Below are 27,717 nucleotides of genomic sequence, written 5' to 3' on the forward strand. Positions count from 1 at the left end.
ACACAAGAAAGGCAGTTTTATTTTTTCAAAAAAATGTTACCAACAGGTTCAGGGAAGGAAGGAGCGCGCTGGCCATGCCCCCTGCCTTAAGCAGGGTATGAGATGAGGCCAGGCCTGACCAGGGCTTTGGGAGAAGCTAATGGGACTTCCTATGGCACCCGGAGGGGGCAGGGCAGGCCCAGGGGTGGGACTTTGTTCTGTTAGCACCAGAAACCGTCTGCAGCCATACACCGAGACAGGACAGTGGGTGGCTCTGCTCTGTCTTCACCTGAGCAGTCTGGGGAGGGGCTGGTGGCAGAAGGCTCCCTGCAGGTGGTCATCGGAGTGTGGCTCTCAAATTCACACCCACCTTGGTCTCCCCAGCCCCCTGTAAACATGAGAATGGGCTCTCGTGAAGGCCAAGCAAGTCAGGACAAGATGAGGGTCCGGGATGTGTGGCTGGGCTTTGAGCGGCCCAGGAGCTGCCGGGCTTTCTCCTGCATGAAGAGCTGGTCCCTGGTCCCCCCACAGGCCACCGTCTTCCAGGCACTGGTCATCTGGGAGCAGGCAAAAGAATTAGCACCCAGGTGGGGGAAGCATGCTGCCTGGCTGTGGAGGAGTTGGGGACATGTCTATGATCCTCCCTCCCTCTAGAAGCAACAAATCTTCATATGCTCACACCACCTTTCTGGTGACACTGAGGCAACCACTCTTGAGCTCCCTGATCTAGAGCAAGGAGGCTGGACCAGGCAACATGGCAGCAGCTTCCACGAGAGCAAATGCTACAGCCATGCAGGCCGGTGGGAAGGGGCAGCCAGGGACTCATAATGCATATGCTGGCATATGAGCAACCAGGGCAGCCCCTACTGTCAGAGACAGACTTTTGCTGAGCAGCAAAATAGAATGACTTAATTACAAGTGAGCCCACCAGAGTGGTTTGGAGGCGGAGGCTGCTGGTACAGAGTTCCCTGAGAGTGGTGTCCAAGTTAATCAGGCAAACAGAACCACAGAAGAGCATTCAGAATAGCCTGTGCAAAGGCCCTGAGGTGAGAAGGACAGCAAAGCAAGTCCCCAAGGATGATGCCACAGTTGTGGCCAGCAAGCACTCACAGGGGCAGGTGCTGGCAAGTGGTTCCGGGGCCTCTGGGCCCCTGCCGGCTTCTCGGGCTTGGCCTGCAGGAAGCCCTCATTGAGCAGGCTGTTGTCCTCTTTGATGCCTGGCAGGAGGCTGGAGGAGCCTGATGGGACATTTGTCGGCTGAAATAAAAATCAAACCTGCAACTCATTCATATGCCACCAGCTCTTAGTGGAAAGAAAAAGAACACAGCCACCCCAGGACCACCACCTCCCAGCTGTGGAGATCTCTCGGGTAGGGCATTCAGTCCTAAGCCTCCGTTTCCTCTTCCAGGTGGGTTCATATTTGTAAAGTGCCTTTTTCAGGGCCTGGCACCTCGTGGGTGGCAACAATGCTGGTTCCTCTGACCTGAAGCACTATGAGACCAGTATACGTGCTGCACAAAATGCCCCCATGTGGCCCAGCCTCCACACCCTCCAGGCCACCACCTCTTGACAGTCTGCTGGACTCTGCTCTTATCACAGGCAAAAACCTGAGGCTCTGGGAACCTAGGGATCCCAGAGAGCAAATGCTGGTGGCAGGACTCAACCAAGGTCCACCCCACTCCACACCCTAATCTTAACCACTTGCCATAGGCCTTTTCTTTGGTAATTATTTCACATGCCCGAGGCAGCCTTCTGCAGGTCTGGCTGGAGGGCACTGGATGCCCAGCCTGAAGGGACCCCAGGGCAGGCTGAGGTTTCTTTGCAAAGACTGTGGGCACAGTAGTCTTCCTTGTAAGACCTGGATAAGGAACCTGTCTCGCCCCACATGCTTCCCTGCTGTCTCCCCCTGGGAAGCCAGGGAAAGATGGAGCCACACCATTGTCTGCTGTGAGAATCAAGTGTGGCATGGTTTCTGGGGGCTTAGGCTCTGCACAGGCCAACAGCCCCCTCCTGGAGGTCAGCCTTGGGAACTGGACAGCACCCCATCCCAGGGCTGATGTGCCCCAACCACCTGGCTGTGCCTTGAGACATGACACGGACCCTTCCTCCAGGGTCATCCCCACAAGAAGGGAAGATGCTGGGACCCAGATCCACGTTTTCAAATGTGTTCTAGCAATGCAACTCTTGCCAACAAAAACCCTCCTGTGGAAGACTTGAGCGAAGCTGTCATCAATGGATGCAGGACTGAGTGCTTGCCCCACCTCCCCATCAGGGCCCTTCCTGCTGAGCAGGGAACCCAGACACTCAGTCCAAGAACCCCCAGACCAGCTGACCTCCAGGATCCTCTCCACAGCTTAAGGGTCCAAGGCAGAGGCCTCCAGGGAGACTCCCCTTCCCTGGGGTAGAAGAGCCCCTGCAGTCCCTGGGGACGGTGGCTGAGAGAGTGCTCGCCTCCTCAGGCCCCTTACCAAGGACAGAGCCTTGGGCAGCGTGGACATCATCAGCTTCATGTCCTCGTCCACGATGTCAAGCGCCAGGGATTTGCGAACTTTCTTGATGGGGCTCCGCCGCAGCTGGAGATGTGGAGGATGAGGCGTTTAGGGTAGGGCAGGGGTTTGAGGTTTCCCCTGGTGCCCAATCAGCACCTTGAGGATACCTGCCCCAGCCACCCACCTGCTCACAGAACCAGGGCACTTTGGCCCCATCAGACTGTCCTGGCAAATGCTACAACACAAACACCAACCTCCACCCAGGAACCCATGCCTCACCCCCTCGACAGGCCACACGCAGCCAAGTTTGTACCATACTAAACACCCTCCTGTATCATCCAAGTTACACCTCAACACCCACCTGCAGACAAATAAGACATAAAACCCCAATGGACACAGGCCTGCTGTAGGAATATCCAGCCGCACCCCTGCACCTCCTACAAGCAGGTCAGGGGTCAGCTCCAATGTCAAGGAGGGGATCTTGGACTAACACCCCTTGACCCAGCAGCATGCCCCATACAGGTGCTGCCATGGCTTAGAACTGCTAAGACAGAGAAGGCCAGGGAGAGCCCTAGGTCAAGTCCTTTTCACCCAAACACCCAAGGCCCCAGCCAGGTGCATCCCTCCCAGCTGACTACCCACCCCCCAATTCCTCCCAGTAACCTTTGCCCACCACCCTGGCACATTCCATCTTCTCACCTTCTTCCAGAATAGAGTATCTGGGAAAAAAAGGGGGAGGGCACAAAGACAGAGGGGACCCAGAGTCTGCCTGCTACTGGGAAACTACACACAGTGTGGGACAGAGGCCAACCTAGAAGTGTGGCTTCTGGGCTAGCCCCTGCCCTGCCCTCAGCACCACCCGTGTCCATAACCAGTGTCCCCTGCCAGCTCTCCACCTCACCTGAAGTAACTGTCCCCCCCTGGCTCACAAAGCTCAGAAACCAGGCCACGCCTGAAGGATTTCCCTGGGAATTGGCTCTGTGCCTTCCTCCTCCCTTAGTGCTGTGTGTATGCAGTTTCTGATGTTTGTCCAGTGTCTGAGTCGGCCCACTCAACTCCAGGAGGGAGCGACCCCATCTGGGTCTCTGTCTACCCACCCAGCCCAGACCCACTTCAGAAGGGTTCAGACACGTTAAATAACTAAGGGACTGGTTCAAAGAGATGAGGGGAAGGTCTCGAGCACCAGGGATAACCACACAGGGAGCAGCTAGCCAGGGGCCACGGCTCCACCCTCCCCAGTGCCCCAGCTGTACCAGCTGTCCCCTCCCCTCCCCATCGCCCCGCTGTCCCCTGCCCAAGCCGCCCTACGGGCTCTCCTGCCCCGGCTAGCCACTTACCCCAGCCTTCCTCTTCTGCTTCTCAGGCCTCCCTTCATCCTCGATGAGCAGTTCGATGCCGGCCTCGGAGCGCAGCACCTCCTTCAAGTCCTCCTCCAGGTGAGGGGTCTGGGGCTAGGGGCAGGGCAGCCCAGGTGAGGCTCTGCACCCAGCCACACAGAGGCTGTCCTGCACAATGCAGCAGAGGCCCATGCCAGGGAACTGGACTCACATGCATTATTTATAAACACTAAGTGTCCTGCCTTGGACAGCAGACAGACCTCAACTCAGAGGGCTGCCATGGGCCAGGCCTCCACCACAGCAACCCCTCACACAGCTGTGGAACAGCTGCCATCTTCTGCAGGGTAGTAATAGTGGCTGGGAGAGAGCAGGAGCCTGGCGCAAGGCCACACAGCTGTTGAATTAGAACCTGGACATGCTCAGAGCCCACATTCCTCACCCCTTGATCCTGCACTAATGGAGATACTTGGATGCATTTCTCTGGGGACTCCAAGAGACCTCCCGGGCCTCAGGTGGCAGAGACGGGAAGGCAAGAGCCACCCACCCAGGTGCAGGGGACAGAGAACCTGAGAAGTCCATCTAAAAGCCCCTATGCCCTTTACTGCAGGTGCCAGCATCAGGTGCACCCCCTGACCAGTGCACAGAGCACGTTGGTGTTTCATTGCCTGGGTACCAAAGCCCCATCAGGACATGGAGGGGCAGTGCCGACTAGTACCCCGCCAGGCCCCCACTGTCTGAGGCTTTCACATGGGGTTCCATGTAGAGAGGGGACATGCTGCAGACACAGGCTGGATGCTTCTCTGCCTTTCATCACCTCCAACTTGTTTCCAAAATGCCTGCCTGTCCCAAGGTGTCAGCTTGTTACCAGGAGCCAGAGTACGGAAGGGCAATCCCATGGTGCTGAGGTGCTTCTTCACTGGCCACCTCCAGCCCTCCATCGAGGGGCTTTCCCGGCTTTGTAAAGAACTAGCAGTTAGTCAAAAGGCTTTGGTTTGAAGAGCAAGTTGCCTTTTCACCAAATTAGCCACAGCACCCAAGCGAGTCCATCTCCATCCATCTCCATTCCAACACCTGCCCATTTTCTTCCCAGTATGTAAGATGTGCTGAAAGCACGCATTCACGTTTAACATCAGTTTCCGCCAGCCCAGTCTGCAATTCACCAGGATGCCTGCTAGCTGTCCAGCACCAACCAGCCAGTGCCTGCCTGGTACAGTACAGGTGCTCAGGAAAAGTCTGATGAATTAAAGTAACTCAGCCTCAGTCTACCCATTTATATAATTAGGATATCTGCAACTTCTCAAGGCTGTTGGGAGAATCCAGTGAGGTCTCAGAGCGCAAGGGCCCTGTGCACTATAAGTGGCTGGATGTGAGACCCCACTGCACAGATCCAGCTGGCCACACCACATACCAGGGGCTTTAGTGGTCCATACTTCTCCAGGGCATTCTTGAATGGGGTGGGCGTGTGGGGCGTGTTATCCATGGAGTACTTCTGATCTGGGGTTACAAACCTGCCAGGGACAGAGGAGGAGGCTTAGTGATGGGGTTGGGGACAGACACCAGCTGCTCTGCTGCAGGCCATCCATGACTCCCACCTTCCTTCCACCTGGCCTTTGGCCTTGGCAGCAGGGAGGAAACCCTGGTTCAAGGTTTCTTCCCATGGCACTCATCCACCCACCCACCTCCTCAACCCCCAGGTGTCTTAACAGCTTAGACGAAGGGTACCCTCAGAAACAGGGAAGAGCAGGAAATAGTGTCAGAGGGTCCTGGTCCCAGGAGGGTATAAGCTAAGAATGCTGCCCAGTCATTAGTCTATAGCTAGGTCTTTTCACAAAAAAAGTGGGTTGGAGGCCACATTTCAGGTCAAGTGAGAGAGGGGGAGGGGAGTAAAGCGGAACTGCAGGAAGACCAAGGCCCTCCCCCCTAAGCTCTCTCCGGAGAGCACACAGTCGCAGCGTTTTTAAAGAATGGCACAGCTGACATCAGGTGAGTGATGGGGAGACCAGAGCATGTGTTTCGCTTATCCTCTTCCCAAGTCTCCTCCAATGACCAGAGTGGGGACAGAAGTGTGGAGGGGAACCTATAGCAAAGAGAGACTTGGGAAGGTCTAGTCCTCAAACAGAAATACTAGGAAGCTACTATCAGATGTGGCCCCACCAGTGGGTCATTTCTGCCTGTGCTGGAAAAACCCTCTGGGAAGAGAGACAGATGGAGCACCTTGCAGCCAAGACCAGAGATACAGGGCCAGGACCCAGCCAGCTGGCCATGGGCAGATGTCGGATCTAACAGTGGGCACCAGACTCCCCTTGCAGCAGGCCCATGTGACCTCAGTCACCCAGAGGTGCCCCGCCACAGCTGACTGCTGAAGCCTTACTGTGTCAGAGGACGTGAGAAACACCCAGGTGGTCAAGGACTCAGTGCAGAGTCAACTCCTGGACTTGGCCGCTTCCCTCAGCCTGTCAGCCCTCCCATGGGGAGATGAAAAGCCAGGGCAAGTGTAAACCTTCCTTTTTTCATCTCCTTCAGGACTGAGAGATCAGACAGGGATCCACACAATCCCTTCACGAACCCTTGCTATCTCCCACATGGACACACACAGACCCCACTCTGCACATAGAGAACATGGGCAAGCATCTCTCAGTTCAGATGATTGAGCCTCAGGACCAGACATACACCTCTATGGGACACGGAGCTTTTACAGCCAACATGAGAAAACTCTAGAACCTTTCTAATCCATGGTGTCAGCAAGAACTGGGAATACAGATGTTAGAAAACTGAGGGAGGCCCACTTGAAAAGGGAACACCAACAAATCCGTAAGCTAGAGGTCTTGGTACATGGGCAGCTGCAGAACCCAGCTAGTCAATCAGAAGACAATCACGTGACATCCTTGCAGAGTTGGAAGTGGCTTAAGGTGAACAAGAATATGAACATGAGAAGAGATGTAGATACAGAGGAGACTATGTAGGAAGGGAAGCCTGAGGAGGAGGTAAAAGGGACAAATACTAGAGAAACAATTTTAAAAAAAACACAGCACATTTTCTCAGCTCAAAGTCTTGAGTTTGAAATGAAAATTTGGGGGAAAAAGTTAATAGAGATAAGCACACCAGTAAGTAGCCTGGCAAATTTCAGGAATAACTAAGAAAAGCACACAAGGAAACAAATGAACCCAAAAACACCCCTACAAGGACCCAGGGAGGGAAAAAAAAGGGTTTATACAAAGGAATAAGGGCTGGATAGGTATCAGAATTTGCTGTCCCTGACCAGAGGCCATCCCTGATGTCCTACTAAGTTAAAAACCCCTCACCGTTACTCTGCGCTCCCCAGGCCCATGTAATTTCCCCCCATAGTTTCTATCACTATCTGAAATCCTATACACCGACTGGGTTTTATTTAATGAAAACTGAAAAAGTCTTTTGTTACCACAATCTGGATTTAAAAATAAAGCAGATCTCACTTTTGGCCAAAATGGGACACAAGGGACCAGACTCATCACATCCTGCCTAAAACAACAAAACACAGGAAAAACTACAGGTTTCAAGACACTGGACATCAGGCAACAAGGGCAGTGACCCCTGAGGGGTGGGAGGCCAAGGAGATGAGCCGCCTGCTCTGGGCACAGCACAGGGAGGGGAGAGCTGCTGAAGCGGGGCAGGCTCCTGGGCTCAGAGACCGCAGTGAGTGGCCAGGGAGACTAGGGCAGCTGGAGTTGGCAAGAGCACCAGAAAGCAGAGAACCCCAGACTTGAAACGTATTCAGCAGGACACTAAGAACGTACACACACCTGAGGAGGTTGCCTGAGACAAGGGAAGAACCACGCAAAAAGATCAGAAGCAAACAGTCCTCAACACATAGGGCTGGAGAGAGTGCTCATTCCCACCAGACAGACTGGGAAGCCTTATTCTCAGGACACTGGGTTCAGGCGGGTCCTGAATATACTGCTGATCTGGTCCCACTGATATATCTTAAAAGATACAAAAGGATCAAACTGTTTGCTAGCAGCTTAACTGCATCCCAGAACAAAGCTCAAAAAACTTCACAGGAGTACAAAAATATATAGCACACAACAACGGAGAATTCACATCTGGCACCCAATCTGATGTACAAAGCAGCATAAAATAACCCCAGCAAGATACCAAACAAAAGCCCCCATCAGCTGAAATGGACTTTGAACTGATACACAGGCTAAATAAAATCAGCAGACAAGGACACTAAACAGTTATTGTTTCATGTGGCTGAAAAGTGAAGTAGAGATGGACTGAATATTCATTCAGAGAGATCCAGCTGAATTTGTAGAAATGGGAGACCATAATACCTGAGATTAAAAATGCACTAGCTGGCGTGACCACAGATTAGATGTGGCAGAGGAAAACATTAGTACACTTGAAGACATTACAGTAGAAAGTAGCAAAATGAAACAAAAAAAAAAACCATACATATATATACATAAAATGATGTCAGTAAGCTGTGGGACAACTCCAAGTAGCTGAACAAATGTACAACTGTGGAGTCCCTCAAGAGCACTGGAGGCAGGAGGCCCCAAAAAAATATTCAAAGATAGAGTGGCTGAAATGTTTCCAAATTTGATAAAAAACTCAAAGATCCAAGAAGCTCAGTGAACACCAACCTAAGAAACAAAAGAAATTCAATCACGGCATATCACAATCAAATTGTTCAAAACCGATGATAAAACAGTACAAGCCAGATGATGGGGAGCAACATCTTTAAGGCTGAAAGAAAAAAATCTGTCAACCTGGAGGTCTAGCCTCAGTAAAAACACTGAGGATAGTTACCTTTTCAAAACTTAACGCAACTTTTTCAGCTACACAAAAAGCTATAACTCATCACCTGCAGACCCACACTGCAGGTCTTCTGAAGGATGACCTTCAGAGAAAAGGAACAGACTACAACATGGCAGCGGGGAGCTGGACAGCAAGCGAGAGCACAGGAAACGCTGCTTCTTGTGGAAGAAAACAGGGAAGCTGGAGCAGCAGATTATGAACTTGGCTGAGAAGGAAAAAAAAGAAGTACCAATGCTTTTGGGTTCCAGCATATCTGAAGGGTTTGATTTAATGCTCAGGATGCTGGCTTGACTGGAGAATCATTTCCCATGACATGTATTTATGTTAAATTCTAGGTCAGCTGTCGATTTCTGACCACGGGAGTCATCCGTCTTCTCTGAAGTTATGCATCAGTACGAGGGCTCTAATTGCTGAGCTGATCCCTCAGTTACGTACCTTACTGGAGAAGTAACAAAGAGCAGTGCTTCTCCTGCAGCAAATGCAAATAGCAGACGCAGTTAAGCAAATCTCCCTCCCTGAAATTCAGTCTGGCCGAAAAAAGGAAGCACAATATGGGAAGGCACTTTTGTAAAAGCATGCAGGTAGGCAGCCTGTACACGCTTCAGAGGGCAAGACACTGGGCTTTGAGGGCTCACAGCCTTCCCTCCCCACCAGGCTCCACAGAGATGGAGAACCAGGCAGGGACCCACTGTCCTGCTCACATGGCTCCTCGATCAGTGCGTTTGCACTTGAAACTCCTAAGAGTTGGAGAGATTTAAGTTTGAAGTGGCATTTTGGACTCTCTCCATTCCTGAGATTAGAAGCCCATCAAACTAAAAAACAAAAATGATAAAAGAACAGAGGTGAAGGACCAGACCATACTGACAAAAATGAAGGATGTAGTGACATGATGGAGGTGGCTTCCCAGAAACAAGAGTCCCAGGTGTTTTTCCAAGGGGGCCCCCCTCCCCCAGGGCCAGCCCCACCAGGCTAGCCTCGCTGTGCCAGCAGGGGGCTGGCAGAGCACTCACGCAGCATGTTTCTGGTGCAGGGGTGTCTTATCCCGGTGCAGGGGTGTGGTGACCACCACCTTCTGGCTGCACACCGGGGTAGACGTCAGCGAGGGGCTCTCCAGCTCCAGTGTCTCCTGTTTGTTCCAGAAGTTCAGAAACTGCCACAGAAGAAAAAGGAAACAGAACGTGACAGCCAGGGGTGGTGAGAGAAGTTCCATCCTGACCTAGGAGCAGCCCCCCTCCGTCAGACACCTGAGAACAGAGACCAGGTCAGATCAGCCGGGCTCTGCAGACCCCTTGGCTTGTCATGCCCCCTAGTCCTCGCCTTGCCAGGCTGGGGGAAGGCTGTCTCCCGCCCCATGCCAAGACGCAGACAGCACAGGTAGGGCAGAAGAAAGTGAGAGCAGCACTTGGGAAGGGGAGCTCTTAAATGGCCTGGGGCTAGGAGACAGGAGGATTAAGGTTGGTGATGGGGACATTTAAGAGCAGCTTCTCAGTCTGATGATCAGCACTTTACACCAGGAATTGACTGGTTTTCAGATTTTGCAGAACCTACATACTATTATGACCCCATTTAGAGATTAGAGGCTTAGGGTTAGATTCTTGTGCTGAGTACTGGAGACAGGACTCAAATCCAGGTCTGAGCCAGTCTACAGCACCATCTGCCCCATCCCAGTGGCCCTGGTAGCTCCAGGCCACCTGCAGCCCTGAAGTCCAGTGCCCTGAAGCATGCCCTCCATCACCTGGCTTTGTTAGTGCAGCTCAGGGCTCTGCTGCCTACCTTCTCTAGCAGGCAGTGCTCACCTGGGGCGTTATGGGCTGACTGGTGCCACTCCCCCACATACATACACTGAAACCCTAACCCACAGGGCCTCAGAGTGTGACTATTTGGAGACAAGGCCTTTAAAGAGGTGATTATGGCAAAATGACATCATATCGGTGGGCCCTAAACCAACACAGCTGCTGTCCCTCTAAGATCACACAGTGTAAATGAGGACAGACACAGAGAGAAGACTGCATGAAGACACAGACGGGAGATGGCCGTCTACAAGCCAGAGGGAGGCCTCAGAGGAAACCGACCCTGCCCACACCTTCATCTCAGCCTCCAGGCCTGTGAGGCAGTTTCTGTGGGTTAATCCCCACCCCTGTCTCTGGTATTTGTAATGGCAGTCCTAGGGGACTAAGACAGGGCCTCTCAGAAAACACCACTGGTCTCCCAATGAGCAGACCTGGCCTCACTCGCTCAGGATCCTACACTGGGCTTTGGGGTTGACAGCCTGAACCTGTGCCACCTCCGGGCCTCCCATCCGGACCGAGAGACACTCCAAGCTTCTCACCCACCTACCAGTCCATCCTCCTGGACCCTACCCCACCCGTCCTCTCACCGCCCCCACTCCCCACCCCCATCAGGTCCAGCTCTGGACCTCACACCTGCACTCTGTTCTCCCCATCTCCACACCTTTGCTCCAGCCCACTGACTAACAAAACCCAGCTCAGATATCTCGAAGCAGCCCGAGCACATCCCCGACCTCTAGAAAGACAGGGCACCTCCCTCAGCCCTCTGTGGGATGTATATATATACAGAGTCCCAGGAAGCAGGACCTGGGACACAGTACGATCTCAACAACTTAGTAATGGCCATTCCCAATTCCATCCTGGTCAGCCCTGTTATAAGGCTGTCCCCAGTATGGCCATCCTTGGCAAGGGCAGGGATATCATCTTCACCTCTGCACCCCAGTGCCTGTTAGTCTGGCATGAAATAGATGCTCAACGAATTGATTATTTTTAACAAACAGGCCATGCAGTACCTTCCCTTTTTTGCTGATTATAATCTACTGTCCCCAGCTCAAGCAATTCTTCCTCCTCACAGAAGCCCTCCTGGATGACAACCTCCCCAGACTAGATTGTCATCATCTGTGAGCCTTCTCCTTCATACCAGATTTCATATCTATTTGCCTTTTATTAACTGGTATTCCTACAAAAGTGTAAGCTTTGTGAGAGCAGAACCAGGTCTAGTTTTGCTCACCCCTGTCCCCAACACGTAGTACAGAGCCTCACACACAGCAGATGCTCAGCGAACACTAGCTGAGTGGCACATGCCTGTGCACCAGGCCCCAGTACTGGGCACTGGTAGTCCACAAACCAAACCCAGTGAGCACCCGGGGTGAGGCCCACACACCTGGGATGGAGAAAAGGGCAGGGTCTTGACGGGAGTGCTCTTGGGGGTGAGGCTGTTGCAGGAGTCCAGGAAGGACAGGCTGGCATTCTTTTCTGTGACGGGGGACAAGGCGACACGCCTCTTCTTCTGCCGCTTGAGCACCGAGGGTGGCGTGCTGATGCCAAAGCCCCCCACTTCAGTGCTGGGGGAAATGGGGATCAGCTCGCCTCGGCTGCTCCGGCTCAGGTCTGAAATGGTGTGGCCATCCAGGCGGTACTCGGTCACACTGGGCACCGGGGCGACAAGCTGGCGGTGCGGGGGAGGCTGCTGTGGCTGGGGTGGCTGAGGCGGCACCGGGCTGTTGCCAAAGCTGCCATCGGCGGAAGGCTCCTCGGGGAGGTCAAATTTACTCAGGTCACACCAAGCATCAGGGTCCTGCCCAGAGGGGGTGTAGGAAGAGCTGCAATGGCTCTGCTTTTCTACCCACTGATGCAAAAAAAACTCACTCATTAAAGGAAAATACACGACTGCCAAGCGTGATCCCAAAGTCCAGGAATGACCATCATTAACATTTTCTTGCATTTCCTTGAAGACCCTTCTATGTCTGTGTATCTATATTGGTAACTATAACTGAAGTCATATTGTGCATATGGTTGCTTGCTGTTATTTTAAAAAATGTTCTAAGCAACACATATACAAGAGGCACAAATAAATAGAAAAAAGAGGAATCACATCCCCATCAATAAGTCTAGAAATAAAACCTCATCACTGACACTCTTTTCCACCTCCTGCTCACATCCTCTCCCTGAAGATAGACCACTGCCTGAATTCAGTGTTTACCATTCTCATGCATGTCTTTAGCATTTTACCACTTACATGTGTCTGTTATCTAGAATTTTGCATGTTTTTAACCTGAGTATAAATCATTTCTACATCCTGCTTTTTCCACTTAGTTTATAATAGTACCTAATTCTATTACCTATGAGTTAAATGTTTACTATTAGTAAATACTAGTTATTATGGTAAAAAATTTTCAACTTCTTTAACAGTTTTTATGACTGCAAAATATTCCGTCATGTGATTATATCAGTTACTTAGCTATCCCCACCTTTCTGTTGGACATTGAGGTTTGTTCCCCTAATTTTTTTAAATTAAAAATAACATCTTTATTAACATAGATTACCAGAAGTGGGCCTGAGGCCCAAGGCTGTGTGACCAGGCTTAAGGGTCTTGATTTGCTGGCCACACTCCTGGAGAGGAGGCACCACCCCACTAGCCTGTCAATTGTGGGTACCTCCTTGACCATCTCAGCTAAGTTGCTTCCAATCCCACAACAACCCTGCCAGGGAAGCATTACTCTCCCCCTTTCATAATGGAGGAACACAGGCCAGAGAGGTGCAATCAGGCCAAAGTCACTAAATTTCTAAAACCAACACTGAGAAGCATAACCAGGTGTTCCCACCTCTGCCCAATAAATTATAGCCCAGCCAAGGGCTTCTGGAGACAGAAGCTTCCACTCTGGTCCCTGGAGGTTTGACCCTGAGTGGACCCAGATCCTCATGGTGATTTCTGTTCCTTGGGATTGGCAGGAGCCTGGGCAGTAGCACTGACTTCAGGCCCACACTCCCAGCAGTAATCTCTAACTTGAGATGGCCCCAGAGAGCATGTACTAGACCAGAAGCACCTCCAAAAAGGACTGCCTAGAGGTGCTGCAGGGAAAGACAGATAGCATTTCTGCAATTGCAATTAACTGCACAATTAGCCACTGAAGGTCATCATGGAAAGAGCTTGAGCTTAGAGCTGGACAACAAGGCCTGATTCTTGAAATAAGCACTCACCAGCTGTGTGATGCTGGACAAGTCTCCTAACCTCTCTGAGTCTCCTAACCTCACTAGTGATGAACTACCACCCACTTCACAGCGCTGGAACTAACAGGACTAACAGCATATGTTTTAAGTACCAAGTAATGAGCCTGCCACACAGCAGGCACTCAAATGTTAGATATGGAATTAATGAAGCATTGGACACAGCATACAGTGGGTGCCAGATAAAAGTGAGCTCCCCTGTCCTATTCTCTGTGCCTACCAAGTAGAAGATAAAGAACAGCCTGAGGATGAAGGGAGATGAAATGCCAACAGTGTTGAGCACAGAGCAGATCCTGAGGGAACACACAGCATCAGAGCTTGTTGAACACAACAGATCTGCTTCTCAATCTACTCTGCAATCCCTTCAGCGTTGAGACCCAGAGGCAGAGGGCCCTGGAGACTGTACCATCCAACTTCTCACTGGACAAGACAGTGAGACCACAGCACAATGGTCAAGGCCACCAAGCTTACTTGGCTGTGTGACGTTGGGTACACTACTTAACCTCTCTGAGCCTCCACCTCACCTACAAAACACAAAGGACACCACTCACAGCATAGTGTGTGTACTGTACAGTAAAGTCAGAGCCTAGTATTTCATAGTATTCAATAAAAGTGCCGTTTTAGCAAGGGGAGGGAAGCCTCTCAGTGATCTCCACTCCTCCTGAATGGCAGGCCCCTTGCCCATCACTTCCTGAAAGCCACCCCTCACCACAGGCCTGACTGATGTAGCTGCAGATGTGACACTAAGAGGTGCAGTGCAGCCCCCACGAAGGAGCTCTCCTGCAAGGGGCATAACCCACAGCTAGTGCGGCCTGGAGGGCTGTTCCACTGAGTAATCAGACCTGCTGACCACTTCAGCTGCAGGCACTTCCCAGGCCCTGAGAGCCATCTGTGGTGATCAAAGATCCTGCTGTCCTGTGCTGTTATAGCCTGACACCCTCCCCTTGCTCTCCTTGAGGTCTTGGTACAGCACCACCTCTAGGGAGCCCTCCCACCCAACCCTGCACCAGTCAGCATGAGTCTGGAGCACCCTGGAGCCAGGGACTACATGGCAACTATCTTGGTGTCTGTCCCCGGGCCCTGCCTGGCTCTAGGCCAGGCACTCAGCATCAGCTTGGTAAATGTCAGCAGGACAACAGAGCAAACAGAGGGATGCTCAGCCATGACATAGGTACTCCCTGCTAGCGGTGCTTTGGGCCCACTGTAAAGTGCTGCGGTCAACATTACCGACTCGATCAAGTCCAGAGCTTCAGAAAGGCTGTTCCCCACAGCAGGGATGAGGAGGTTTGCGGCCTCCACCACCCACTTATAGGGCAGGCTGGTTTCCGGCGAGGAGCCCTCCCGGTCTTCACGCTTGGGGAAGTCCTCCAAGGGCTCTGGTGTTTGCACCCTGTCCAGCTCCGCAGGGACAGGCTCCTGCTCCTTAGAAGCAGTGGCTGCTGTGGCCTCCTCCTCACTGCTCTCCTCTTCCTTCATGGCAGGGAGCCCTGGGGGCCAGTCAGTCACAAGACTTGCCTGTTGGACACAGGGCACACCATTTGGTATTTGTTAGGAGACAGTCTGCGGGCATCCCAGCTGAGACGCACAACCTGAATCTGATTCTAAGGAAAAGTGCCAGGCAACTAAAGTCTAGTAAACAAACTGACTTCCAGCCTAGCGGGATTTTCAGAGACTAAGGAAGGACGGTCCACTCTGCCTATCCTGAAAGGCAACTTCTCCATGTTTGCTGATGCCCATAGTTTTTTGGTGGAATGTATGCTTTCTCACAATCAGCAGTAAAAGGTTTTGAAATCATATCGCTTTTATACACTAGAAAGCATCAGAAGTAAATTCCTCTGATTAGGAGACGTGTTGGGGATCCAGACTGGAAGAAGTCATTTTAATTTTCACTTCATACTGCCATTTGCTACCCCATAGGTACATCCTACCAGGGGATCAAGAGATATTCTCTCAAGCAAAAACATAACGTAACGCTCCAGTGAGGCATTATAGAACTGGAGCAGTGAACAAGTTTTATCTGGCTGGTAAGAAAAGGGAAGGGGAAGAGTTAAAAATTATTCAATAGTTCATGATTACAGAAGATTGGAAACCAGTGAAAAGAAGTATCACCTACCACATAACCAGTATTGTCAAATCTTCTTACCTCGAAACGCTTGCTTCAAATCTTTATTTTTTAAGAATAAATCATTAGAGGTGCAGCTTAGAGCTGCAAGCAAGAAGTTGCTTTGGCATGGGGGGGGGGAGATGTTAACATCTGCATACTGGTTTCATTTTTACAGAAGTAATACCATAGATTTCATTTACATGATTTTTTAAAGAACACCATATAAAATTATGAAGACAGAAAACAAATGAGGTGCCAGGAACTAAGGGAGGGAGATGGGCTGACAGAGAAGGGCACAAGGGTATTTGGGGGTGATAGTAATGTCCTATATATCCTGCCCATGGTGGTTACATGACAGTAGTTTTTGTCATGGCTCCAAACTATATACACTGAACAACGAATTTTACCATGTGTGAGTTATAGTTGATAAACCTGTCTTTTTTAACTGCAAATACATTTTTAGTATAAAAAGCCTGCAAGGGCAACAACAGGTAGAAGAAAGCTGTTGATGAGAATAGGACCTTTTCAACCTAATCTCCAATTTTACTTGTCAGCTTGCTGTCATTCTTCACCTGCAGCAGATAAGGGCCAGGTATGTACAGAAGTTGAGCGACAAGGTCCTAGTGAGGGACTCACAGCCCACAAGGAGACTCTGTGGCAGAACTAGTGAACAGCTATGGATAAGGTGACAGCTGTGGATAAGAACAGGTATTACACGAGACAGTGTCAGATACAAGTGCAATATCCTAAGAGATCTGGAGCCAAGTGCAATCAGTGGCCCAGCACCTTGGACAGCCGCCTCACCTGGCCTTCCCGGGGGTGGGCACTAGCACAGCCGTCCTTGTCCTCAAGCTCCAGCAGCACATACACAGGGGGCTTGCAGTCTCTGGCCTCACTCAGGAAGCCTCCGGTGTCCACCTTCCTTTTGATGGTGGAGTTCCAGTGATTCTTCACAGCATTGTCTGTCCTGCAAGGGCCAACAGGGAACCTTTGAACCCAACTCCATGGACCAGTTGCCACCAGGCATAACATGACCATCCTGGAGTTGAGCTTCCACTCTGTAAATGAGGATTCAACCTGATGAACACCCAGGTGTCTCAGCGCTAAGATCAAGTCACACGTTTCTGGCCCTTAAGGCTTATAGAGCATTTCAACTCTCCTCGGTGAAATAGGCCAAGGTTTTATTCACCTTATGGGGAAATCATAGGACAGAAATGTTTTTGGAACCTCACTCCCTTCCCTGCTCACTCTGCAGCTGTCAAAACCACAGCACATCACTGGCCTCTCACCCCCAGCCTGAGGCTCACTGGCCTAGAATGCAAGCCCTGTTCACCTCCCAGAGAGCAGGGCTAGATGACACAGGAAGGGGCGGCTACTGCTCACTCTGCGCCTAGGCTTCTCCGCCAATCAGAGGACTAGTCCCTATTCCATTACTTGCTGAAGACTATATAGAGACACACATGTATATAAAGCACGAGTACAGTGGTACAGAAATGCAGAGAAGCACAGGAGGGGAGCAGCAGATGGCACGGTAGTACAAAAGGATGGAGAGTCAAGTAGGTACAGTGTATGACATATATAGCATGGTAGCCCAGACATGCAGTGCACAGAAGCATGTGGTGCTCTATATGCACAGGCGGGGCAGAGCGCTATGGAAGCCCAAGCAGCCCACGGCAGGACAGCTGTGCAGGCCACAGCATCAGGGTAGTTTAGAAGTGGGACACACAGCAGGTACCTCCGTCTTTGGGACTCCAAGCAGACTACTTACTTTTCCCTCTGTGAACAGAGAGTAACAGCTTGACTAATCCACCAGCCTAAGAAGAGGGTCTGTATCTCCGGTCATGCCCACCGCAAGCTGTCGGGACAAGCTGACCTGCAGCTAACCAGGCAGGGGCAGGGTCTGGACTTACAGGGAGGTTGCTGGGGACCATTCATAGTCTGGAAGGACAGGCAAAAGCCCCAGTGAGCATGAAGGGAGCACACTGGCCACACAAGAGACACAAGCAGAGTGTTCGAGAGCAACAGCACAGCACAGGGAATCCTCAGAAAAGAGCACAGTCTGCCTGAGGGACTGAGTGAGGAGCAAGCAGAGCGGTGAAGCCCAGCAAGGGAGCAAGGGGGGCCGTGTGTCAAAGCGAGGCTGGTGGTATCAGCTGAGCCAAGCAGGCCATGCCAAGACAGAGGCCAGAGTCAACCAGTCAGAAGTGCCCAAAGGATGACAGGCTCAGGTTCGAGTTTTGAAAATAAGAGCACTGCAGACTTCAGGGGAAATGCACCACTTGGCATTTTTTTTATCTCATCTCCCTTCCAGGACCGCTCTGCCACGATAAAGAGGATTAAAAATAAAGCAAGGGAAGGAGAAAGGCACAAAGACAAAAAGAATAGGGGAGACAAATAGGTTTTTTTATAAGCTTCCAGGAAACGGATAGCAGTTTAGGGAGCCATAAGCAACTCCAGGAGACCAGCAATTGACCCGGAGATTCTCGCAGGAATGGGGCCCAGTCTTCCCAATGCTGCCCACAGAACCCCAGGGTTTGCAGGGACCAGGCCCAGCCAGGAGAGAACAGAGCATGGTTCAGACGCCCAGATCCTGGCCCTGACTTCATAGGCAGCAGAAGTTTATTCTCTAGAAAAAGTGATCAAAAAACCCTGGCTGCAGCAGAGACCAAGGGATAAGGCAGGGAGCTGAAATACAGAGCAAGTGAAAATCTGCATACTGAACGGGAGGCCCACAGGCCCCTTATCCCTTCCTGCCCTGCTTCAGAAGTCCCTACAGAGATGCCTTGGCACCCCCAGGCAGGAATCCGAAAGGATTCATTCATTTCTGTGCAGCAAAGTGAACAGCCCCAGAGAGATCTGAGTGACTCAAGAGAATATCCCCCCGACAGCTAGCAGGTGCCCTTATGCCCTGGGAACAGCACCAACCACTCCAGCCTCCAGCCCCAAGAGGCAGCTCACCTCCCAGGCAGCATCTTGGCGATCTCAGCCCAGCGGTTGCCCAGCACCTTGTGGGCCTCACAGATGATGCGGTCCTCCTCCTCAGTCCAGCAGGACTTCTTTACCTCAGGGTTCAGGTGGTTGTGCCAGCGCTCACGGCACTGCTTCCCCAGCCGGCCCTTCAAGTTCTTGGCAATAAGGGTCCAATGCTTTGTGCCGTACTTCTTGACCAGCTCGATGACCTTGGAGGAAGGCCCGTGCGAAGTCAGCAGGGCAGGCCACCCTAGCACCTTCACTCTGCAAAGGCTGTGATGCAGCCCTGCGAGGTGCAACTCACCAGCCAGCAGGCTGACACGTGCCCCTGCCGCCCCCCAGGGCAGCCTCACGATCCCTTGATGCGCTGTGGGGCAATGGCCCACTGAGTGTGCAGCTATGTCCCAGGAGTTACCTTTTGGTCTTCTTCTTTGGTCCATGGCCCCTTGACGAGGTCTGGATTCAAGACCCTCAGCCACCGGTACTGGCACTGCTGGTCAGTGCGGTTCTGGGGAGAGAAAAGGAATCTGTGGGATCTCTGGGTGGCGGCCTTAGTTCCTGGGACCAGGCACACTTCACATGGGTTCTGTCTTGTTCTCTGCTCCCATCACACACGACAAACATGCAAAAACACGCATGGTTTCCCCGTGGAAAGATGCCTAATGCCACCCTAACCCAAGCAGGGGCTACCATTGGGAGATGCAGCAGGCAGCAGCTGAGCTATCCCAACCTTGTGGGACTTAGGGTCTAGTAGGAGGCAGATGTTATTCAGAGGCTCCCACAAACAGATGTAGACCCGTCCGTGCTGGGGCGTGGAGAGGTACATGGCAATTGCCTGTTTTTACTTTAAACCCCTGTAAAAAGCTTGTCAGGTATGTTGGGGATCCTTGCTTGCTTTTGGAAGGGTGTTACTTCACTGAAGGTTTCAGGTCCCATGGAAGGGGGACGGGGATGGAGCAGAAGGGGTCAGGAACCTGGTCTCTGAGCTGCCTGAGTGACCCAGGAAGTAAGTGAGACATCAGCTCCTGCCACTTCCTCTCTCTACAAGACAACAGCTGTCCTGGGGTGGGGAATCTGAGAGGGACCTGCATCCCCAGGAGGCTCTAACACTGCTCTGTGGGGTCCTCCCCATGAAGCCTGCTGACACTATCATTTCCCCTCAGTTTTATCTGTCAAGAAACAGTACAATTCAATCCTGACATGCAGGAAGAAATGCAAATATGCCACTATTCACACGCTGCAAATATCACAGAGCTTCAAGGCATGGGGCTTCAGGAAGCTGCTGAGTGCACCAGCTTCAGGCACTGTGCCTCAAGTTCTGGCTTGGGAAGAAAGGGCCTAGGAAAAGTGTTTTATTAGACCAATGTGGGGCTTGGTAAGGACTCCCTTTCCTTCTCCTTGGCAGGTCTGTCCCAGGCACACTGTCTGGTCAACCTGAACCTTTGTCCCTGGGGGAGGGGCCTCAAGGGGGCTGCACTCACAGGAAAGTGGCTGGCCAGGAACTTCCAGTCTTGCTGTCCAAACTGCCTCACCAGGGTCCTCAGCTGCTCGTCCTGCCAACAACAGAAAGACAGGAGGTTCAGTCCCACAAGTGCAAAAAGCAGACATTTGTGTAAGAGACCTCTCCAAAATGAACAGCCTCATTCACTCAGTCATAAAGTGAGCACTTACTATGTGCATGCCAGGTACTAAAGACATGCAGCAGGCAGCTCAGCTGCCCCGGCCTTGTGGGACTTAGGATTTAGAGGAGGACAGATGCTAATCAGAGGCTCCCACAAACATAAGTAGAGCCACCTGTGCTGGGGGCGTGGCGAGGTATGTGCTGACTGCCTACTCAGGGAGACCAAGGTATACAGGCTCAAAGGAAGCCAAGTGTCTAGAGTGCAGGAAGCACATGCAAGAGGATTCGGGGGGCAGGGGCAAGGGGGGCAGCAGGGGCCACACCACATGCAGGCTGGAAAGCCACTGACGCATTTCAACAGTGGGGGGCCACAGTCCAATGAGCGTATTATGCAGTTCACTTGGGGAGCTGCATGGAAAAGGGGCTGCAAGAGGGCAGAATGGACAGGAGGCAGTACAGGCACCCAGGACAGAGATGACAGTAACTCAGCACTGGAGATAGGCAGACATGGCAGAATCCACTATCTATTAAAATAATCTCCTGAGAATGACTACTGACTTTGGCAGAGCAACACAAAAATCTCATCATTATGAGAAGTCAGACAGCAAAGAGCACACACTGTCTGATTCCATGTATATGAAATTCTAGAAAATGTAAACTAAGCTATAGGGACCAAAGGTAGTTGGGTGTGTGAGGTCAGGAGTCTAAGACGGTTCAACCAATTCAGAAACAGGTCTGACAGTTTCTATAAAACTTAATATACACCCATGCCACAACCCTACTCAAATGTCCTCCCTAGGGAAATGAAAACAATCCTCAAAAAAAGGATCATGTAAGAACCCTGCTAGCAGCTCCATCCACACTAGCCAGAAACTGGAAACAGCCCAGTGCCCACTGACAAGTGAAGTACACTGTGGTATACCCATTCAGCAATAAAAATGAACAAATGATTGACTCATGCAGCATTTTGCTGAGCAAAGGGGGCCAGGGAAAAAAAGAGTACAGCTATATGAGTTCATTTACAGGCAATCAAGAACAGGCAAAACAAACCAAATCAGAGACCCATCAGTGATTGCCTGGAGCTGAGGAAGATGGGACGAAGTAATCAGGGGAAGTTTCAACATTTGCTGAAACTGTTAGGACTGCTGGCTTTTAAAAGGTGCATTTATTATTTACAAATTGTACTTCCATTAGGTTGCCTGAAGAATAAAATCAATTCATGGGTTTTTAACATAACAAAGAGGTGACGGATTTGGCCAAACCTCCTAGTAGTTAAAAGGACAAGAAGCACAAGGAATCTATGCCAAAACTACTAGTTCTAATATCTGAATTCAGCAAAGTTGCAGGATACAAAATATGCAGAAATATGTGGCATTCCTATACACTAACAATGAACTGCAGAAAGAGAAACCAGGAAAATAATTCCATTCAGTTGCATCAAAAAGAATAAAATACCTAGGAATAAACCTAACCAAAGAAGTGAAAGACCTATACCCTGAAAACTACAAGACACTCATGAGAAAAATTAAAGAGATGAATAAATGGATACACATCCTGTGCTCATGGATAGGAAGAATTAATATCGTCAAAATGGCCATCCTGCCTAAAGCAATCTACAGATTCATTGCAATTCCTATCAGAATACCAACAGCATTCTTCAACTAGAGAAAATCGTTCTAAAATTCATATGGAACCACAAAAGACCCCAAATAGCCAAAGCAATCCTGAGAAGGAATAATAAAGCTGGGGGATTACGCTCCCCAACTTCAAGCTCTACTGCAAGGCCACCCTAATCAAGACAATTTGGTACTGGCAGAAGAACAGACCCATAGACCAATGGAACAGACTAGAGAGCCCTGATATAAACCCAAGCATATATGGTTAATTAGTATATGATAAAGGAGCCATGTAACGGGATTTGTGGGGGGGACTTGATGAAGGGGGGAGTTCAGTAAACATAATGTTCTTCATGTAATTGTAGATTAATGATAACAAATGAATTTTAAAAATTATGTATAAAAAAATCATCTACATGGAAAAAAAAAAGCAAAAATGAATTCATGGAACTACATCAAACTAAAAAGTTTTTGTACAGCAAAGGACACCATCAACAGAAAAAAGTCATCCTACAGTGTGGGAGAATATATTTGTAAATGACATATCCAACAAGGGGTTAACATCCAAAACAAAGAACTCACACCTCAAAGCCCAAAAAACAAATAACCCGATAAAAAAATGGGCAGAGAACATGAAGAGACAGTTCTCCAAAGAAATTCAGATGGCCAACAGACACATGAAAAGATGCTCCACATTGCTAATCATAAGGGAAATGCAAATTAAAACCACATGAGATATCACCCCACACCAGTAAGGATGGCCAGCATCGAAAAGACTAAGAACAAATGCTGGCGAGAATGCGGAGAAAGGGGAACCCTCCTACACTGCTGGTAGGTATGTAAGCTAGTTCAACGATTGTGGAAAGCAATAAGGAGGTTCCTCAAAACACTAAAAATAGAAATACCATTTGACCCGGGAATCCCACTCCTTGGAATTTACCCAAAGAATACAACTTCTCAGACAGATTCAAAGACACATGCACGCATTGGTGGTATAGTGGTGAGCATAGCTGCCTTCCAAAGACACATGCACCCCTATGTTTCACACAGCACTTTTTACAATAGCCAAAAAATGGGAGCAACCTAAGTGACCATCAGTAGATGGACAAAGAGGTGGTACACATACACAATGGAATACTATTCAGCCATAACAAACAAATCCTACCATTTGCAACAACATGGATGGAGCTGGAGGATATTATGCTAGTGAAATAAGCCAGGCAGAAAAAGACAAGTACCAAATGATTTCTTTCCCTCATTTGTGGAGTGTAACAATGAAGCAAAACTGAAGGAACAAAATAGCGGCAGACTCAGATACTGCAAGAAGGGACTGTGGTTACCAAAGGGGAAGGGTATGGGAGGGCAGCGATTGAGGGGTATTATGTTTAGTACACATGGTGTGGGGGATCACGGGAATAACAGTGTAGCACAGAGAAGGCAAATAGTCAATCTGTGGCATCTTGCTGCACTGATGGACAGTGCCTGCACTGGGGTATGGGTGGGGACTTGATAATATGGGTAAATGTAGTAACCATTGTTTTTTCATGTGAAACCTTCACAAGAGTGTGTATCAATACCTTGAAAAAAAATAGAAAAAAAAAGGACAAGACACACTCTAGTGTGCACCATGTAAGTGTAGAACATACCAGCTTCCAAGAGAAAAAAACAGCAAACTGCTGGCCCACAGGTCTGAGTGACAGGTCACCCCCCGAGTCCTCAATACTGAGGTCTCCCAGGGTGCTGAGAAGAGGCCTGGGGAGAACAAGAGGACCATCCGCTTCTTTCCCCAGTTCCTCCTCAACATACCAGTCAGGGCATCAGGCAGACACATCTCAGGCTGAGCTCCCAGTACAGACCCGCACCTGCCAGCAGCCTCCCCCTGCCCCCCAGATGAGTCAGTGTCCCTCACCTCCTCATGGGTCCACTTGACCTTGCACTTGCTGTCTCTCTGCTCTGGCACATCTGAATCTGTGTCCTGGTAGTGCAGCTCATCCAGCTCCTGACTGCAGGGAAAGCAAACTAAGGGTCAAGGACATGTCTCCACATGCTGCTGCATGAAGGATGGACAGGGAGTGGGCAGTGGGCAGTGACCTCTAGGGAAAGGTTTGGGGAGACAGGCTTTTACTCTGTTTTTAAAAATGTAGGTGCCTCCCCCTATGTTGATCACTGCACTATTTACAATAGCCAAAATATGGAAGCAACCTAAATGTCCTTCAGTAGATGAATGGATAAAGAAGATGTGGTGCATATACACAATGGAATATTACGCAGCTGTAAGAAAAAAAAACAAATCCTACCATTTGCAACATGGACGGAGCTAGAGGGTATTATGCTCAGTGAAATAAGCCAGGCCGAGAAAGACAAGTACCAAATGATTTCACTCATATGTGGAGTATAAGAACAAAAGAAAACTGAAGGAACAAAACAGCAGCAGAAGCACAGAACCCAAGAATGGACTAATAGTTACCAAAGGGAAAGGGACTGGGGAGGATGGGTGGGGAGGGATAAGGGCGGGAAGAAAAGAAAGAGGGCATTACGATTAGCATGTATGGTGTTGGGTGGGCACGGGGAGGGCTGTGCAACACAGAGACGACTAGGGTAGTGATTTTACAGCATCTTACTATGTTGATGGACAGTGACTGTGAACAGGGATGTGGGGGGGACTTGCTGAAGGGGGGAGCCTAGTAAACATAATGTCCTTCATGTAACTGTAGATTAATGATACCAAAATAAAATTTTAAAAAAAATGTAGGTACCTCCACCCTCCTTTTTTAATTATTTAAGCAAGTGGCACTATGGGCTATTTTTATTTTCTTTAGCATTCTTTTAATTTCTGGAACACTAATGATTTCATAAAGCCATGAGAAAAAAGGGGTTAAGATTTCACCAAGAATATTGTGATATTTAAAACCAGACACCCACTTAATATTTTCTATAACAAAACCTTTTAAATTTGCAGATATTTTGAGGATTAAAGCTGAACATATTTGTACTCATCAAAATCCATATATTAATAAGTTATTTGGGAATAACACTGTACATCTATTATCTCGTAACTGTCCACTTGTGCACTTCCCCTTCTCAATCCTTGCCTACACACAGGCACAGATAGCTTATGGAGAAAAAAAATCAAAGTACAAGCGGGTTTGAATTCTGGATGTTTTTAGTAACAGATCATTTTCCCAGTCGCTCCAAAAATCTTATTTACTATTTGCTAAGTTCAATAGTTATGAAAATGGAGCTCATACTATCCACCTCCAGGGATGTCAGGTGCTCACCAAAGGTTCCTAGCTGCCCAACTCCACATGGTGGGACCTGCATCACCTCACCTATCAGGTACATCCTGAAGTCAGGCATTTTTAAGTGGGAAACACTTATACATCTCCACACAAGCAAGCCATCCACAGGCCTTGTGCCAGAACAGGGAAGTGGACTTTCTGTCTACTTTCCTTTCTTCTTGTCCAGAACTCAGCATCTTCCCAGTTACTACTCAGCATCATCCCAGTTACTATGCCCCCAAGGCACTTTGGAAATCCTCCAGTCTCAGAATTTAGACCCTTAGGCTACTATGGCCAAGGTCATCAACACAGGTCAGCTCCACCACCACAACAGTAGGGCCTTTGGGGGTCGGGCACCACAGACCTTAGGAAATGTGTGCTCAGGAAATGACCAAATACACAAATGAACAAAGAAGCAAAGCTGCTACTTCCTATTAGTAAGAAATGCTAATTTTATTAGTAGCAAAGGAACAGCAAGTGTCTAAACTTAACAATACACATTAAGGCACAGGAGTTGGAATTAATCTTTGTCTTGTCATTCCTGACAGTCCATGGGGTCCTCCACCATCACAAAGTGGGAGGCAAAAATTGCAGATACTAACAGAATGAAGCTGGCCAAAAATCAACCTTCCCGACCTCTTCCTGACGGAAACCACCTGCAGTTGTCCAGCACCCAGCTTCTAATAGAAACTCAGTAAAAGTTCCTTCAAGGGTGAAAAAGTGTGAACCTGTGTGAACACTCTGATGCTCCAAGACTATTTAAACATAGACAGCAAATTCAGAAAGGTGGGAGAATTCTAGGATAACATATTTCTATCCCCAACATGGTGCAGACTGGTTCACAACACTCATTCGATAGATGTGAAAACTGAGGCTCACGGGGATGGCCTCAGTTGCCAAGTCCACAAAACCAGGCTCCAAACCTTCACCTTCTCGTCCTCACCTCACTATCCCAGCAGAAAAAGTAGAAGCCAAGTCAGTGGTGGCAACCACGTGTAGGTTCAACACACCCTTTATGTGCTCTCTAGTGTTCTGGGCTTTGCTCCAGGTGGGGTGAGTCAGAAGCTGAGCGGGAAGTGGAGCACTGATGCAGCAGGGAGTTACAGTGAACGAAGAACCGACCTGGTGTACACGGGGTGCAGGGGGCAACCATCCCTCACATATGGCAGGATTCTTCCACTTGGCCTCAGGGGAGAAGTGGCAGAGGAGGACCTGAGAGTTTTCTAGGGACTCTGTCGTGACCTGGAGTAACATTTCCTGAGCCAAAAATCAGACGGGCTGACAAGTGCCGTAACAGAAAACATCCCCTGGGAATGTAGGTGCCCTGGGAAATTGCAGCCTGTGTAAGACAGAACCTGAGCCAGGCACCCCAACCATTGCCCAGGGTGCTTCCTGGAGAGGAACTCTAAGGAAAACCAGCAATGAGCGGTGCCCTAGTCAAACACCACCTGAAGATAGGTTAAAGGTTATCTGGGCTGCATGAGTCCCCGGGGAGAACAGTGCCTCAGGACCCCACTGTCCTCCCCAACTCCAAGACTGCCTGAAAAGCCCCGAACTCAAGACACCGTGTGCACAGTTTTAAGACAGACCTAAAGCCCAGAGTAATGGTTCCAAGTTCCACTCCAGCACTTACTCTCCGGGGGTAAGTAAAATGGAGACCGCAGTTCCGGCCTCGGCCCCAAGGACTGCTGACAGAGGGGTCTGTGACACCCATCAGCCTCTCTTCCTCCTCACCTTCAACCCCGCTGTCCTGAACTCACGTGGATCAGGACAGGCCTCTGAAACTAAACCGAGCGAGGGCTGGGTACTCAGAGGGCAGGGACAAAAGAGCCTCCTACCCCCGCACACTTCTCAGGCCGGGGGCGAAGGCGTGGAGTGCCGTGTTTCCCCAGTGTTCACAAGAAATGCCCACCAGCAAAACAGAACCCAAACAGGCTTGATCGACAAGTGTCTTCCAGGCCGCTCGCTGGGACTAGGAGAATCACGTTCCCTCTCCAGGGGTCGCCTCCCTCCCTGATAGAGGTGCTTCCAGCGGACACCGCCGTCCCACCCCCACCCCGCAATTAGGCGGGAGGCAAAAATGACATTAAGCAGGGCTTGGCGCGGGTCCCAGGAGACCCGCCCGCCCCAGCACCGAGGCCCGGCAGGCCCGGGAAGAGGAGCGAGGGACGCCCAGCGGCCCCCGGCTCCGTGCGCGCCCTGCCCCGGGAGACCCACGAAGCGGCGACTCCCGCAGAACCAACCCCCAGCTCCCGCCTCGCTCCAAGGGGCCCGGGTGCGGTGGAGGGGGATGGGACTTGGGAAGGCGGGAGGGGAAGGGCCCTTGGCGCCCAGCTGCGCTTACCCGCGCGTCCGCCGAGACATCCCCCCGGCCCGGGCCGCGCCGCGCTCGCCCTCCCGCCGGCTGAGCCCGGAGCGGCAGCCGGGCCGGGGTCAGGGCGCAAGTGCTCGGGCCGCTCCGGGCCCCGGGGCCGCTCCGGGAGGCGCCGGCGCGTCGCAGCGCCCGCCGCC

At 50.5% G+C, this 27,717-nt stretch overlaps 1 protein-coding gene across 1 annotated transcript; it reads right to left on the reverse strand.

The window, feature by feature from the left end:
- MYBL2 (MYB proto-oncogene like 2) lies at positions 1–27,717 on the reverse strand. The gene is made up of 14 exons (XM_037012942.2): positions 27,551–27,717; positions 23,838–23,931; positions 20,173–20,244; positions 19,107–19,199; positions 18,680–18,900; positions 16,526–16,688; positions 14,845–15,132; positions 11,774–12,187; positions 9,613–9,752; positions 5,214–5,313; positions 3,806–3,919; positions 2,448–2,552; positions 1,090–1,236; positions 1–536 (listed from the first exon to the last, which is right to left on the reverse strand). Exons 1-14 carry the CDS (start codon positions 27,568–27,570, stop codon positions 408–410), a joined length of 2,100 nt encoding a protein of 699 aa, XP_036868837.1. The 5' UTR covers positions 27,571–27,717; the 3' UTR covers positions 1–407.

This window comes from Manis javanica, chromosome 5 (assembly GCF_040802235.1).
Source record: "Manis javanica isolate MJ-LG chromosome 5, MJ_LKY, whole genome shotgun sequence".
Lineage (NCBI taxonomy): Eukaryota > Metazoa > Chordata > Mammalia > Pholidota > Manidae > Manis > Manis javanica.